Raw genomic sequence first — 17,360 nt, 5'->3', positions numbered from 1 at the left:
GGAATTGCAGGCTTCAACTTTTAAACGGTACTTGAAAACTTTAACGGTAAAAGCAAGTATGACATGGTAGTACGACATCAAGGTTCCTTCTTGAGTATTGAGGTAGAACATTTAAATTTTCATGGTTGGCTAATCATTGTAAACTTAAATTTATGATTATTTATAATCAAATCACATGAATTCATATTAGAATTGAGGGGTGTAGCTGGCCCAATAAGGTTTGACTTTGCCTTGGATTGGACACCAAATTGAGACACTGGGTTTTTTTGGCCCACTAAGCCTACGGGTAAAATAATTAGTCAATTAGGTCATCTTCAAAATTATTTTGGGATCTACAGCAAATGATATAGTGCAGGGTAAACTCTGTATGCACACATGATGAGTTTGTTTAAATAATATTTTTTATTTAAACTCGTCACGTTGAAGTGACGTGTTCCAATAAAATATAATTTTTTATTAGATTTTGTGATGTCGGAGTAAAAAGTTTCAATAAAAATTATATTTTATTAAAACTCGTCATGCTCAAGTGACGAGTTCCAAGTCATTATAGCAAATACCGTAGTTTTCAAAATAAAAAAAAATATGATGCCGTATTGGGCTAAATAATTAGCCGCCTATCGTATTAGGCCAATTTTGCCGAGACACTGCCTATGTATTGTGCTTCATAAACTAGTGTGCATTGGAATCCGGGTTGATCTCGATGTTCCGACACTAAAACATTGCCCGTAATGTCATCCAACAGAGCTGGAACATGCGGATTCCATACACAAACACAGAATTTCTTAAGGAGGGAAATGTTACCTCCTATTGTATAGATATATGTTTAGATTTTATAAGAGTTAATATTCATATCAGCCTATATCCTAAGTTGTGCTTTATCTGCTATGCAGATCATGATATTTCTGAGCATCGGAAGGCCGGAGTCTTTGCGGGTGAAAATTCTATAGTTTTGTATAGCATTTTATATCAACGATGCTGATGATGAACATGTATATCTTAAATCGGAAGTTTAAGCCTTTAGTTAACGGTTTCTTATTGTTTCAGGGACCGCAATAACTGTTTTGCTGCCGGAGCAATCGGTGTCAGCATCGGTATTTGGTTCTTTAGGAAAGTGAGAGCCAAAGCTCCTGTAATCAATTTGTTACAAGTATTTTATACTGCAAATAACACAAAAACAAAGACAAGCGAAGCACGAGAAACCAAGAAGGAAAACAATGTCCGCCTTCCTGCACAAGTTACATCATCCCCATTGCCGATAATAGACAGCCGATCGTAAGTCGAAAAATTAGCATGGTTTTCCAACGACACAACGTAAAGGGCCAGCATTTGATGTTAAAACAGGGACCATGTATCCGGGGGCGGTAGTGAAGGATTGAGCCCTAGTATAATGAGGAGCACAACTTCCGTAGCCGGACGAAACGAAATACGCACCATTCATAAAGACATCCTTTGACGACTGCCATCTCCAATTTTTCCAATTGCTTGCTTCTCTCTTGGTAACCTGTTTGTTGCTAGGGTTATCGGGCGCCACGAAGTAGTTCCCCTCGCTGAAAATGGTCGGATTTGCACTGCCGCCAATGGCATACATCTTCCATTCATCGTATCTGTTGTTAGCAACATGTGCATAGCCTATCCTGACCCTGCCACGGCCCCGAATAATATACATTAAAGACCAATTTACCATGATTATAATTAGACACTAACATAAACTTCCGTCGTCTCCTTTACCTCGGCATCCTCTCGATAAGTCCCTCGCCGAATCTGTTAAAAACTATCGTAACTTTCATGACTTTGTCGGCAGTGAACGTGTCTCTGTGTCCTAACAGCATCACCTGCAATATTTGGATATAATCAATTGGATAAAACTAAACACTACAATGTAAAACTCATAAGCTTTAATGCTGAACTTTATCATGTTGAGAGAAATAGTTATTGGAGATCGTGACAGCAGTTGAAGCATGAATCACATCGATAAGACCATCCCTAGAATGCGCGAGATAGCAATGATCGATCCAGATATTCGAAGACGCGAAAACACTGATAGCATCTCCGTCGGAGCCTCCACGCATTCCTACATGCGTCGGGGAGCTCCTAACCATACCGGACAACCCCGGCTTGCAGTCATGAATGCTAATCCCGTGTATTATAACATTGGTAACACCTTGAATCGTTATGCAAGGTCCATATGCAATCTCCACTTTAGCTCCTCTGCCATCAATGGTCTTAAAACTATTCACTATCAGCTCATTTTTTAGCTTTATAACCATATCTCTAGCGAAAATGATCCAAAGAGGAGCGGTTTGAATAACACTGTAACGAAGCGTGCCGGGTTTAGGGTCAACGGGATCATCATAAGGGCTTGTAACTACATATATCGCTCCGTATTTCCCTCCAACCGCTGCTTTTCCGAAGCCAACCACACAATCAGCCAAGGCTTTGCGATTGGTAGCCCAATTCGACTTGGTTCGCCAACAAGAATCGATTACATTCATAGCCTTCTTCGAGACGATGCCGGGGACATCGTATGCAAGTGGTTTTGAGGTGTAACCTTCGAGTGAAAAAGCTAAAAGAAATGAAACCAAAACGAGAGAGGCAAGGAAAGCCATTGCTTAAGTTGTTTATGAAGTTGGAACATAAAATTGAAGAATTCTTATAGGAGAGTTGAGTACTTAGTTGGTGGCAGACACGATTTAAGGACAATATTATATAATATATTTGTGTAAGTATATTTTAGTTAAGTTTTGTATGGTAAGATACGCTTCGTTGCTACATAGAACATGGCTGCACGAGCCTAGGGTCATTGACTTTTCTAGTTTTCTTTTTGCCATTGAGTGATTAGTTTCTAGATTTTTAGAATAATTAAAATTTTGATCGAAATTGACCTACATTGTTAAAACTGAAATCGTTTATTCTTTCAAATATGTCAAATAAGAGAAGAAAAAGGAACACCTCAGGGAATGTCACCGCCATTATGCTCGTTGCTTCTTCTGTTATGAATTATTCTGCAATTTCAGATAAAGAAATAGAGGAAACGGAGAGAAAGAAAGATAAGTAGAAGAAGGAATAAGACGAGAGTGTTTTGATAACAATTTTTCCTATCCCATTATGTTACACTCCTTTTCTTTATAGAGCTAAACAACTAGCTCAGAAGGCATGAATTCACCCGATGTATTTGGCTCCTCGACACGTGTTCCCTTACACAGTTGTAACGGTTTTAATTGTTTACTTGTCTGCTCCTTTGATCCCTTGTTCGTAACAATACCATCCCCTCGAAGTACCTTGTCCTCAGGATTCCAAGCAGATTACTCTTCGAAACTCCTTCCGTATCCGTGAGAAAATCAACCTTGCTTCTAACCTTGACATATCTCTGAGTCTTGTATCCATTAACCAAATCAAAGCAACCAACACAATGTCTATTCAATTTCTTACCAATCAAACAGTTTAAATTCTTGCAACATAGGTCACCCTAAGCAACATTCTTGTCATTAACATGTTTCTATAGAGAAGCAGGTAAAGAAGGGAGACATGGTTTAGGAACAGTCTTGGCAAAGCATCTCCTTCTCGGAAAAGGCTCACATCCTTTCGAGATTACCTTCTGACCAACGCTCCAGTCATCGGGACAAGGACTACAAACCTTGTAACTCATGTACTGCCGATATGGGTTTAACTAGACAAAAACAAAATTGTTTGTTATGCTTGTATAATGCCAAACATCCTCCTTGCTCGGATCTACAACAACTTTTGCAAGTTCGACGACCCCATCACTTTTAACAATATTAATTACTACAGCAGGAAAAACATCAAAACTCCCACAAATATCTGGTTGCAGCCTCTCAAGAAGGAACCACTTAAAAACAAAGCTAACATCATTGCCTTCAAAACTTACAACGAATTGAGTCATATACTTTCCCATTATAAAAAGCCTAAACTTATAAGGATCGTCAAACTTAATCAATACATTTTCATGTGTAAACACGAATGAATGAATCCCTTCAAAATTTACCCCGACATGACTAACTAAGAAAATGAAATACCTAATAGATAATCTCTTATATTTATTCCTTGTAGGTTGTGATTTGTATCTACCATCAACAATATACGACACATACAACATCGAGGAGTTTAATGTTGAATATTCAACAATGTGAAAATCAAATTCAGACTCACTTTCACTGAGGTAATTTTCTGTAATTATCAAGAATTCGTTTGTAATCTTAATCAATGATGGCTCTTATGCTTGACTAGCCTTATCTTCGACATGATGTTCTGAGATCTCGATAGGTTTAGATGAACCTAAGATCATTGTTGTATCAGTTTGAAAATCAACCCTTTCGCTATCCTGGATCATTGGATATGCAATTTCATTATCAACTAATGGTGACAATCCATTGAACACGTAGTGAGCATTTGTGCTTGTGTCATTTTGTTTAGGCTCAACTTTCTCCGAACCATCAATTTCAGAGTGTTCCTTGAACGTCAATCCCAACTGCATTTAGATTGCAGTTATTTGACGCATTACATCTCGAAGTAGCTTATGGTTCTTTTCAGTTGCTTGCTTCTGCTTCTCGACGTGAGCTTCAAGGGAGTCCAGCAATTGTTCATGGCGAGCGACAATCTCCTGCAAACTTTTAATGGTCTCTGTTTCATTCATCATGGCTTAGTCTCTCAACAAAGCACCGATGTTATGAACTATTCTACAATTTCAGATAAAGAAGTAGAGGAAATACAAAGAAAGAAATATTTAGAAGAAGGAATAAGAGGAAAGTGTTTTGATAACAAGTTTTGTTATCCCATTCTGTTACTTGGCTGCTCCTTTGAGAACATCTTCATTGAGTAATTTGCCTCGAAGAATATGCGAGCTTGTTTCCTCAGCTGCACCGCAAACAATACAAGACGGATCAGAGGAAAGCCTTTTGTGATGCTTCAAAATCTGTGTATTTTTATTATTTGCGTCCCATTGCTTATCATTATTCTTTATAATTCATAAAAGAGTTATTTTTCCTTTTACCAACAACCAGTTGGTCTATTGGGGTGAGGTTTGAATCCTGACGATTACGAATGGAGTAAACTGGGTTGAGAGGGTCCCTTATCTTTGCAGTCCTCGATCTGAATTAATTGATCAATAAATTAAATACCGATGATTATACAAAAAAAATAGTATTTTCGTGTGAGGGACTTGAACCCTTTTAAGTCTCATCGATTCAAGTCTCTTGCACACAAATACTCACATATTGCCACCTCCAACTCTTCACATACCCATGTGAACCCTTTGTAAACTACTCAAAAAGACACTTTAATTTTGTCAATCTATCATGCCTCGATATACAGCAGGAAATATAAAATCTCGCGGCTAAAATCAACCACAAATACCTTAAAAATACACCAATTATTGAAATTCAACCTACATGTTAACTGAATTTCGGAATGGTATCAGTGATGAAAGAGAGTATGTTCTTCTTTGATGATCTGAATTCGAACAACTTAATCAACACATATGCATAAGTATAAATGTAAGTCTTCTCAAGAAAAGAAAAACTGGCATACGATCTATGGCCAATGATAGGCTAATTTTCATTATGTCTAACTAGTGGTGGATCTAGAAATATTTTTTAAGGTGGACATATATATATTAACAACATAATTTTTTTTAAATGGGATGGGTACAAATAAAATTTGAGAGTGGGCACCGTCCTTAAAATAAATAACTAATCGAAGAAAACTCAGATTTCAAGGTGCTCCTTCAGTAAAATAAGTAACTAATTGAAAAAAATCAGATTTCAAAATAGACATGTGCCAAGCCTTACCAAGTTGTGGCTCTACCACTGTTTCTAACACAAAATATAATAAAGTAAACTATATCATATACCACTGAACTTTCAATTGCTTTAATTATAGTATTGAACTTTGATTTTGATTTCAATTATACTATCGAATCGTTAAATTTTAGTGCTCGAGACGTGAATAATCTTCTCGTCACTGTGATGACATGAACAAAACTATGCCATCTTAGTGCGACTATTAATGTCCAAAATGACATCATTTCTAAGCGTTAAACTTTAAGGATGAATCAATTTTGTTACTAGACTTTAAAAATATTCAGTTTTAGGCACTAAATTTTTTCGACAGTCGTTGGTAACAATCAGTGCCCATCATTGGTCACCATTCGCAACAAGATTGGTATCAAAACATTCATGTTCTACTCATCTTTCTTCTCATTGAATTGGTTTTCCACAAAATCTACTCAAAATTGACAAAAATTCATCTAAACATTTGACGTGCTAATACTCTGATCTCATCCAATATTATTCAATGAGGCTAGTTTTGAGTATGGATGGCAAACGGGCGGGTCGTGTGCGGATACCCCCTCCCCTATCCTTATACCCACCTAATATTTTCAAATCCACCACCCGCCCACCACCCATGCTGAGTAAAATTTTTCAAATCCACACCCGCCCACACGGGTACATTCTCAAATCTATCCCCACACCCACTACCCAACTGGAGACGTACCCAGATAGACTCGCCTTACAACAACCTTAAGTTATACATAAGCAACAAACATAAAACAAACACGTCCATTAAGAAACATAATAAAATAAACCAAGGATTATCTGAGTTAAGTGTTAACATAGATCTTAAAGTACATAAAACACCATAATAAAAGACATAATTAAAGCCTAGAAATATAAATGACAAACACATAATATTTTTGTTCTTTGATACACATAAATGAAAAACCCTAAAATTATATCTAAATTTATAATGGTCAAAATTTAATGGGTATTTAGTGGGCGGACAGATGCAGGACGGGTAAGGTCTCAAACCCATCATCCGCCCACTACTCGCGACGGGTACCACTTTCTTAATCCACACCCGCCCACTACCCACTAAAGTTATACCCATCTCCGCCCCAATTGGAGCGGGTACGGTGCGGAATCCACGAAATTGTACTCGTTTGTCATCCCTAGTTTTGAGATATGTTGTTTATCTTCTCAAAATATTACTTCTCACGGTTCAAATTTTTAAATAAACAACCCAGACTAATCAAATACGAGAAAGCTGTTAAAGCCCCTAAAAGAATATTTTATTGAATATATAAATTTTATCTAAATCCAATCTTGATTTAAAAAATTAATAAAAATCTAAACTTGACCTTTCAAAAATATATTTTCAAAAATCAAATTAAATCAAAACACACCTATTTCATTAATAAAAATAAAACAATGAACTAAATCACAAACCAAATCACACTCCTGCTAAAAGACTAATTAAGAGACACGCATTGGTATAGGATTATTAAAAGAAAGGGTAATCATGACATTTCAATAAATTATCTTGAAACCCTAATAATTTTATTTGCCTATATAAGGGGCCTCCATTCATATCCTTCTTTGTTTTGTCATTTGTGTATAAAAAGTCTTAGATCTCTCTTGGGTAAATAAGATGAAGAGCCTCTTTTTGTGTTGGAATGATGTAAGGTATGTTATTATATTAAACCCTTTCTTTTCTTTTAAAAGTTTTAGGTTATAGATTTTCAATTTTATTAATTTAAAGGGAAATTGAGGTATTTTATTTGTGAAAAACAAGTAGGTTTGAAAATTTTAGATATTAGATTTAGATTCCATTACCTTTGTTGATTGTAGAGTTATTTTGCTTTTTTTTTAAAGAAATAAAGTTAGAATCTTAGTGTTATTTAACTTTTTCAATTTAGGATTCAGATTTTTAAACTCTTCAAATTAATCTATTTAGTGTAGATATTAAATTTTAACTAAGAATGTTGAGAATTAAAGCAACTTTGTTCTCCATATATTTGTCTATCCTTTCTTTTGGGTTTTGGAATCAGAAAATTCTATCATCAATATATCAAATAATATTTTACTCCTTATTACCTATCTCTTCCTAGTCAAGGACAAAGCCAAAATTGAACTATAAAGGTAGTGGTGGATCTAGAAATATTTTTTAAGGTTGACACATATATATTAACAACACAAAATTTATTAAAATTTGAAGTAAATTCATATTTCATGGAGGACACTTGATCACCCACAACTACACATGCATCCACCATTGAATGAAGAGATAGTGTAATACCTTTTAAATGAAAAAGATTCTAAAAAGTAATTAAATTGTAAAATTTAAGTGAGTTAGATTAATTTTACAGAATAATTAATTCAACAAAATCAGAGGTCAATGCTTAATTTTATTAATTTTAAGGTTTAGGATTTAAACTTTAGTAATTTTAAAATTTAGTTTTAAAAATAATTAAACCATAAAATTTTAGAGAATTTTTTTTTATAGAAAGTAGGTATCATTAAAACCTCCTTCAAGCCTTGCCATGTTATGAAGGTAACATGACGGAACAAAGGAGGAGGAAAAGAGTGCCATGAAACTTTTATTCACAAGAGTCAAATTACAAAGACTGAACAAACTCCTAAACTTTCAACTGAAGAACATAAGACTTAAAACAAACAGGAAAATACAATTCCTACTACTCAGCACAATCATATAACCCAAAAATCACCCTATCCCATCTTTAGCTAGTTTGTCAGCTTCTCAATTTGTCGCCCTCAAAATATGCCCAAAAATTTTAGAGAGTTAGAGTTTAATTTCAAAATCGTCAATAACTTAAAATATAATTAAACATGAAATTAGAGGGTTATGTCATACCTTTGTTTAGGGGAAGATGCACCCTTAGCTTAGGGTGGATAAATGTCCACCATGAAATCCAAATTTCCTTCAATTAGTTATCTATTTTATGGGTTATGTCCATTCTGAAATTTTATTTATACCGACTTCATATAAAATTTTTATGTGTTTAATATACATATGTATCTACTCTAAAAAAACATTTCTAGATCCACTTTTTTTTCTTATATTTGGCAATATAGTTGTAGACACCCGTTTTTGTCCGGGTCTTTTTATCTATAGATAGTTATTCATAAACCTATGAACACATAGTTATAGTATTCATCGTATTCGTATCATGTTTTTGCTGTGTTAAGAACATAGGAATATATATTCATATAGATTTGGTTTGATAATTGGTTTTATTATATTGATTTTACCTTTTTTATTTATCAACTTTTAATAGATAATTATTTGATACATAATCACTAGAATTTTTCGACTCATAATCAAAGACAGAAACTGTTACATGTCACAAAAATAAACACATCTCTACTTATCTTATTTGTAAAAAAAATCACTATTATGGAATCAAATAATTATTCATTCTTAAGATCATAGAGATAAACAATTCTGATTGTGGAGTTAAATGTTTAAAAAAATCATTGTAAATGTTCAAAATAATTGTCCATTCTTAATCTTACACCGTGAAATTAAAAATTTGTAGTAACATTGTAAAATAAATATTATATTTTAATATGCTTATTATCTAGAACATTGACGGTAGAGATTTTTAGCTTTAGAAATATGATTCTGTAAGAATTTACTTTTATTTTAGGATTTTTTTCTAATACATTAACTGTGGATTTTTTTTTCTACAAAAATATTTCAAATATCATTTGTAGTATAAAATCTGAAAAGTATAATTTTTTTAGTATAATTGTTAATCCGAGTTGAATATTATAGAAATTTATTATAAAGATTTTAATTTACTCAATTCATGTATCTTATAAGAGATGTACAAAAAAAAGGATTGGTGTATATGGTAAATATTCCAAATGAGGTTAAAGTACAGAAGGTAAAGTTTGTCGACCATCAGAAAGGCTGGTTGCACAGTTGCAGTTGGAGAATCCAGTCTTCAATGGTGGCTCAATTCGGAGTCGATATCAGTTCCGACAATTCGTTAACAGCTCGTTCGACTCCATATATTATCATCTTCTTGATCTGTTTACATGAAAACCGTATAAGGTTTTAGCACCTGCAGGTGCTATATAACAATTGAAAACATCAATGGAAGGATGCACCGACCTCGAGTTTGTCTTCTCTAGCTCTGTGGTTTTTGGGTAGTTGCCGGAACTCTTCCGTCAAACGAAGGCACTCCTTGATATTCTCTGGAGACACGAAATCCACAGCTACTTTGGTGCATGACTGGGAAAACACAAGCTATGAGACCACCAAACATGAGCTGTGCAACAACATGAAATGAGGTTGGATTTTATTAATACCTTTAGATTTCGAACTTGATGTGGACATCCAGCCGGAATAAAAACAGCATCTCCGAGGTTTTGCTCGAATGTCCACGGTTTGACTCCTAGACATCATGATGGACACATTAGGAACATGGCATTTGCAAAGTTTTTATAGTAAATACCAAGATGCATCCCTTGTACTAACCAAATTCCTCCTTCAATCTTCCTTTGTGCTCCGCAGTTAGGTAAAATGATTGGTCGTGAATCGGATGGATAACCTGATAATAAACGAAATCATCAAGAACATCGAGCAAATGCCGTTATGGTTGAAAAGTAACGCCATAAGCAAAGACTTACCTTTTCAACTGGGGAGCAGTAGGTATGCCTGAATTCTTTGGAGTACTTCCCTAGATATTCTTCCAGTTTAGGAACATCCTCCCTTCTAAAAATGTCCCACAGAGCACCAGCACCAGTCTCCTCTCTGCTCGTGGAAGGTTCGGGAATAGTAGCTCCGATTTCATCTCTGGAAAAGTTGCGCTCATTACCACCCAAATTGGGATCCCTCTGGCCTGCGATTTCTGCAACATCAGAGCTTTCTTGAATTCTTTGGAGCATCCCTCTCTCCAAACGCTCCTTTTCATCTTGTGCTTTATGTTTCATTTTCAACTCTCCCATTGCAGCAATCTGGTCCTCACTCAAGGCAACCTCGGTAGTATGTGTCAAAATGTTTACCTTCAGCACCAATAGTTAATTAAGAGAACGGTCAGTGGATGTAAAAACAAAGTGGCAGCATGACATTGAAAAACAAAATAGCTAATCTAGCTCCAACGTACCGCATCTGATAGATCACAGTGAAGTTTGGTAACAGAGTCCCCTCTTCCAAGCTCCTCAGCAATTCCATAAGCAATATATGTTTTAGGGCCCAAGTCTGGTTTGATAACACCCGGAGGCAACTTCACAGCAAGGTTGAGAATGCCTGACCTGGGATCAGTGTATTCTTGAAACGGCAACATGCTTATAAACTCGTCACAATGCCGAGGCAAAAGATCATCGAACTTATTAGATGGTGGCCAGTCCTTCAACTTTAGCATCTCTGGCCATAAGTTATCATATGTTCTCCCTTCTATATAGCCTTTGAAAAATTGTCGGGTATTAATCTCAACCTGCATACCTCGACAAAGTCAGACTTCAAACATAACACGAGTATGGAGATTGGGAGATAATGGAACTCGCCTCACAGCCAGCTAGACAATCAATGGCCTTAACTTCCGACATCTCCAAACTCATATTAGAATTCCCATTTTCACATAAAGCACGCCACATTACCATTGGTTCCCAGCTTAAACCTGATGAATTTGTAAGAGTATTCGGAACTACAATTGGTTTGCCTTTAGCCCAGCGCATTTGAAAGTTACAAAGGCCTTCCTCACGGTCGTCATTTGAAGGTGAAGAATATAAGCCATTTTCAAAATATCCTTCTTGGGAAGCACTCCCATGTAAGTTATCTTGAAGCCATTGTCTCATTCTGCAGGTGCTGATCGTTTGCCTTGCCTCTGATTCCAAATTTGAAATCCACCCCACTGGAAGGATGCGTTTAAGCTCCAATCTGCAATCACCACAACCACCCATTTGCTTTGGAGGACAAGTAATAATTCCATCATCGTTGGCTTTCCACAGAATTGAGGACTCTGCCTGGTTGTTAACTGTTTCTTGAAGAAAAGATACTGACAAAGGGTCTCCACCATGAATATAATCAGAACCTTTGTCATTGTATTGGTAGGCAACATCATTACGGCTAGAAAGGCTTCCCTCCCGAATTTCTTTGCAGCAACTAAGACAGAGTTCGTATGAACATTTTGAGCAGCTGCGATGGAGGTCAAAGATTGAAGTTGCACAATGGTCACTGTTCCAAGGAGGAAAAAAATCATGTCTGGAGAGAGGAATTTCTATTAACTTGCAAATAACATATACAATCGCATGATAAATCATGTTCTTATGCAGAAGAGATGAATCACTTACCAATAGACGCGCTCATCAGCATAAGAAAAAGTCTGTGGTATTTCGAGTTTAGAAGGCGGTAACCCTATATAGAGAAACTTTTATCAGGAAATAATTGAATCTTCACAGAAAGCTTGCAGCCAAAGCTTTAAAGAAAGAAAAACATACCTTGAATATCGGCCTCAACCTGTGTCTCTGCTTTTGCATTTTGGAAATTTCATTCATAAAGGGAAGCAGTGACTTAATCAAGTATTGCAAATGCTTTATTTTTTCTTCATCTGTGATGTCTCTTTTTGACGTCTGCAGATTAGACAGTAAGAGAGTTATTTGGTGGAAAATTTATTGATATATCATGGACACAGGCTAGCGAAAAATTATCATGGTTAACAAGCTCAATGACAGACATTTACTTGATTGAGTTATATAAGTCATTTTCCAGTTACATAAGGAGAAAAACAGACCTTAATTAATCCACTCGAGTGCAAGCAGATGCTGCAGTTGCAATTCCTGCTACAAAATGGGCACTGCTTTGCAATTTTTTCTTCCGATATCTTGGGATACCTGTACAGATCACAGCAGGGGGGAAATGAGAAACAAACTAGGATTATTAATAATAGAATATAGAAGCCTGTTATGATGAAAATGTTACCATTGTTTGATACAACGGGTGCAATACACTTTGTCTCTACATTTCAAGCACGGAACAACAGTTATTCTTTCTTTCATGCACTGATGACATTTGAAATTTTTTCTCTTGGCCTAATTGATTAAGATATCTCAATTGTCTGTGAAATTATAAAATAAAAAAGAACGCACAAAATACAAGATATATCGGTTGCAGAACCAAAATCGAATCCAATACCTCAGCATTCTTCGTTGTGCAACCATCACGGCTGCTACCATCACTTTTCAAATGTGAACCTGATGAGACAGAAGATAACGTTCCCGACGAGGAAGAAGACCGCAATGAAGCATCGATCGGATTGCAGTTTTTCTCTATAATCTCCAGAGGACTTCTTTTGGTCCTCACACTATCTGACTTTCTGCTTTTGGTCCACACTTCAATGTTCACAGTAGCAGTATTCTCCTCATCACTGCCCAATTTTCTGCATTTGTTTTGTGATTTAATGTTTGTTATAGCAATAGCGTCCTCATCACTGTCCAACTTTCTGCTTTTTCTCCTCGTTTTAATGTTCGTAATAGCAATATCATTTTCATCACTATCCGACTTTCTGCGTTTGTTCTGTGATTTAATCTCCATCGTAGCAATAGCTACGTCATCACCATCTAACTTTCTGCGTTCCTTGTGTGATTTAATGTTCATCATAGCAATACCCTCACCCCAATCTGGCATTCTACCTCTTTGCCGTGCTTTAATGTTCATGAGAGCAAGAGCCTCATCAACCCATTCATCTAATACATCATCTTCATCCAGAGAGGAAGTTCTCTTGTCTATTCCATTCTGACGCCTCTGGGAAATTCATCATCCTCCAAGTATGCAATCTCTTTGTTTACATTTCGCTTTTTTGACTGATTTTTCATTGTTGTGGTCGTAAACTGCCCCTCATTGACCTTCCTTTTATTTTCATTGTGAATTACAATGGGACTTCTTTTCTTGTCACATGCCAACTTAAGGTTATCTGTGCACGACAAAGACGACCAGTATGACCGTTTAACCATCCTTGCTTAACAATCATGGCTGCCAGTCTCACAGCAAAGGTTAAACCAACATTCATATTTTATAACAACTAATGCTAATCAAAATTCAAAGAAATTCACATTCTAACTATTCTTTCATACAGGGGAAAAGAACTACTAATTAGTATCCCTTTAATTTCATCTAACTCTTCTAAAATTTGGTCATGGATTCAGTTTTTATCAAGCCAAACAGCTCATACATTATAACTATATACAATATCTGGAGAATAAAATTTATTCAATCCATGATCATTCGAAATAAAAACAAAAATAACTGAAACCACCTGAATTTACTCAAATTAATTATTCTCGAAATACCCAAGATATCATCCAGAATAAACATTAAATCGAATGAGGATTTTCATCTAAATACAGGAAATAATGTGAATCCGTGATCGTCAAGAAATCCATTCACCGGAAAATCTCATTAAGGCGATAAAGCATTGCAAAGAACAAAATACCAAAGAAAAAAATTCAACTGATAAAAAGAACAACAATCGAAAGAAAGCATATTTAAGAATTCATAAACGCAAATTTAAAAAAAAAAAAAACAAGAGTGGAAGAGTTTGAGACCGACCTGATTGCTTGAGTGAAAAGATTACACGGCTAGTAATTGATTTTCTCCGTTACTTACTGAGGATTATGTTGGCTAATGAATTCTTTGAAGAAAACGAAAGAGAAAGGAGTCGGAATTTGCCAGAGGAAGACTAGCTTTAGACGACGACTCGCATTCCGTTGGTGCTTCGAAGAAGGTTTATATAAAGTGTGAGTGTGTGATACGCTTGTTGTTTTCAATGGGCCAGGTTCTGGGACCAGACCAGGGACAGAGGCGGTGTACGGCTATTGGCGGATTTCTTTATTTGTGTTGACTTTATATTTCCGTTATCATAAGCACCCAAATATTTAATTTTGGAAGAATGGAATTAAAGTTTATAAAAAATGAAAATTTATTAATTGATATTTAAATTTGATATTTTTCTCTCATATGATATTTGTGTTTTCATCTAATCTTATACTTAAATTTGTCATATGTAATTAGTGATGAGCATGTGGTTTGGATGGATTTTAACCAGATTCTATTTTTTAGTATCATTTAAAAAAATCAAATACGACTTTGGGTGTGCTTTTTTAAAACGAAAAGTTGAATCACATTTGAGTAAAAAAATTCAAATTATTAAAGATGACGAGTTATATTTTATAACTCAAATTTTATTTAAAATTTATTCGAGTCAAGTCGAGTTTATAAAATTCGAATCAAGTTATTTATGTTTCTGCTTAACTTTAATTGTAAATATTTATAATATATATGTGTGTGTGATATACATATATGATACAAAGTGTAAGGACTCAACTCAAACTTAAAAATCAATCACTAATTACTAAAAGTTTTAAACTATTCTAATTTTATTTTATAACTCGACTCGACTTTGAATTTATTTATTTTTTAGTCGAGTTTTGGTCACCTATACTCCATTATATTGTTTTTTACATGGTTAATCCACTATGTTCTAAATTTGAGATTTAGTCCCTTTAATTTTAGGGTAAACTACTTTGACCATATAATTATGGGTCAGGTCGCGGAATAATCACTATTTTCAAAATTGTGACAATATATACCATTGAAGTATTTAAATGGGATCAAAATGACTACACGCCGTTAACATTTAACAGAAGTGTTTACATGGCAGTTAAAAATGGTATAATTAGGGTGCGAGTTCTTGTAAAGTTACTTATTCGCGACACTGTCACCCTACTTTGTTTTCTTCCATTTTGGTCACTATTTGTGTATGATTTGTTTCCTTGGATTTTCATTTAATCCAATTTGATCATGATTTTTTTAATTTGTCTAATGCCTTAATTTGAGCATTAAATTTAAAATATTTTATTCTAGTCATGTATTAAATTTGTAGATTAAATCCCCTAGATTTTAGAATTAATCAATTTGATCACCAAGATTAACTTTAATTCTTAATTTTTAATTAAGTCCTAATTTTAATTTAATTTAATAAATTTATTTCTCCAATTAAATTGTGACACATATCACAATCTTATGATTATAATTTAATTTGAATATTAACTATATATATATATCATTAATTATAATATAATATATATTATAATTTTAATATTAATATTAATTTATTTTTAATGATTTCATATGTATAATCATTAAAAAATAAATATGAAAACAGTAAATTTAGTTTAAAAATATTAAAATCTTAAATCAATTATAAATAAACTAATAGATTTATTTTAATAATTTAAGTGTTGTCATATTCTCAATTAACTTAATAATATGAAACATTAATTATATCATATTATTTATTAACTATATTATGTCAACTATATCTCCTTGACATCACAATAATTTCATAATTAATAAAAATTATCTGACTTCACCACAAGCACTCCCCAGCATAAGCCGTGAACTATTGTGTATATCAAAGTATGTATAGGAGAAGAAAAAAGATGATTGTGAAAGTATGTTTGAATTCATATATCATTTGCTTGACAAATGACATATTTTCTCACACACACAGGTCCTTATCTTTTGTACGTTTTACAATTTAGTCACTCTCTTTACTCCTTCAAAGTCCTACCACTAGGGGTGTTCAAAACCGAGTACCCAGAATTTTCAGGTATCAAAATTTCGACCTGTGTCCTGGCCCAATACTTCCTTGTACCCATAAAACTCTGATACATGTATTTTCGGGTCATGGGTACCCGATTTATATTTTTTTTAGAATTATATTATTTTTAAAAAGTATATAGAAAAATATAAAATTTAAAGGTCTATAATATATAATTCACACATAAAGTTTAAAAAAAATTAAATAATTGAAAAAATTATTAAAAATTAAAATTAAACTTCAAGTTTTTCTAAGTTAAAATAAATATTTTAAAAAATAATTTAGAATGTTAACGTGAAATAATTTAAGAAATTTAGAATTTAGAATGTTAGAGTGAAATAATTTGAGAATTATAAATAAAAATTTAATATTAAATAATTTTTTATATATATATAATAAACTGGATATCAGGTATATGGGTACCCGGTTAAACAAAATTTTGTTATATTAAATTGAAATTAGGATCTAATTAAAAATTAAGAATTAAAGTTAATCTTGGTGATCAAATTGATTAATTCTAAAATCCAGAGGATTTAATCTACAAATTTAATACATGCCTAGAATAAAAGATTGTAAAGTTAGTGCTCAAATTAAGGCATTAGACAAATTAAAAACAAAATCAATATCAAATTGGATTAAATGAAAATCCAAAAGTAGTGACTAAAGTGGAAGAAAACAAAGTAGGGTGTCACCATCGCAAATACTTAACTTAACTATACCAAAATTTTTAACTGACACGTAAACATCTCCTTTAAATGTTAACGTCATGTGGCCATTTTGAACCCATTTAAATAGTTCAGTGGTATATTTGTCACAATTTTGAAAATGATGGTCATTTCTTGACCTGACCCATAGTTATGTGGTCATTTATGTAGTTTACCCTTAATTTTATTTGATATAATTTAATTTTTAATGTTTATAATATTATTAATCGGTTCAA

General features: G+C 33.9%; 1 protein-coding gene and 1 pseudogene across 1 annotated transcript; both read right to left on the bottom strand.

The window, feature by feature from the left end:
- Window positions 1–1,285: 1,285 nt before the first annotated feature.
- On the bottom strand, window positions 1,286–2,606 carry LOC120183416 (putative pectate lyase 2). Its single transcript, XM_039188118.1, has 3 exons — window positions 1,908–2,606; window positions 1,729–1,832; window positions 1,286–1,640 (listed from the first exon to the last, which is right to left on the bottom strand). The coding sequence occupies exons 1-3, from the start codon at window positions 2,604–2,606 to the stop codon at window positions 1,286–1,288; spliced, it is 1,158 nt and encodes a 385-aa protein (XP_039044049.1).
- Window positions 2,607–9,634: 7,028 nt separating this feature from the next.
- Window positions 9,635–14,504, bottom strand: LOC120183489 (annotated as a pseudogene).
- Between the last annotated feature and the right edge of the window lie 2,856 nt (window positions 14,505–17,360).

The sequence above is a fragment of the Hibiscus syriacus genome, unplaced genomic scaffold, assembly GCF_006381635.1.
Source record: "Hibiscus syriacus cultivar Baekdansim isolate YM2019G1 unplaced genomic scaffold, ASM638163v2 tig00112762_pilon, whole genome shotgun sequence".
NCBI classification, from domain to species: domain Eukaryota; kingdom Viridiplantae; phylum Streptophyta; class Magnoliopsida; order Malvales; family Malvaceae; genus Hibiscus; species Hibiscus syriacus.
Note: the sequence above shows the minus strand (reverse complement) of the source record. Positions and strands in the feature narration are given on the sequence as shown.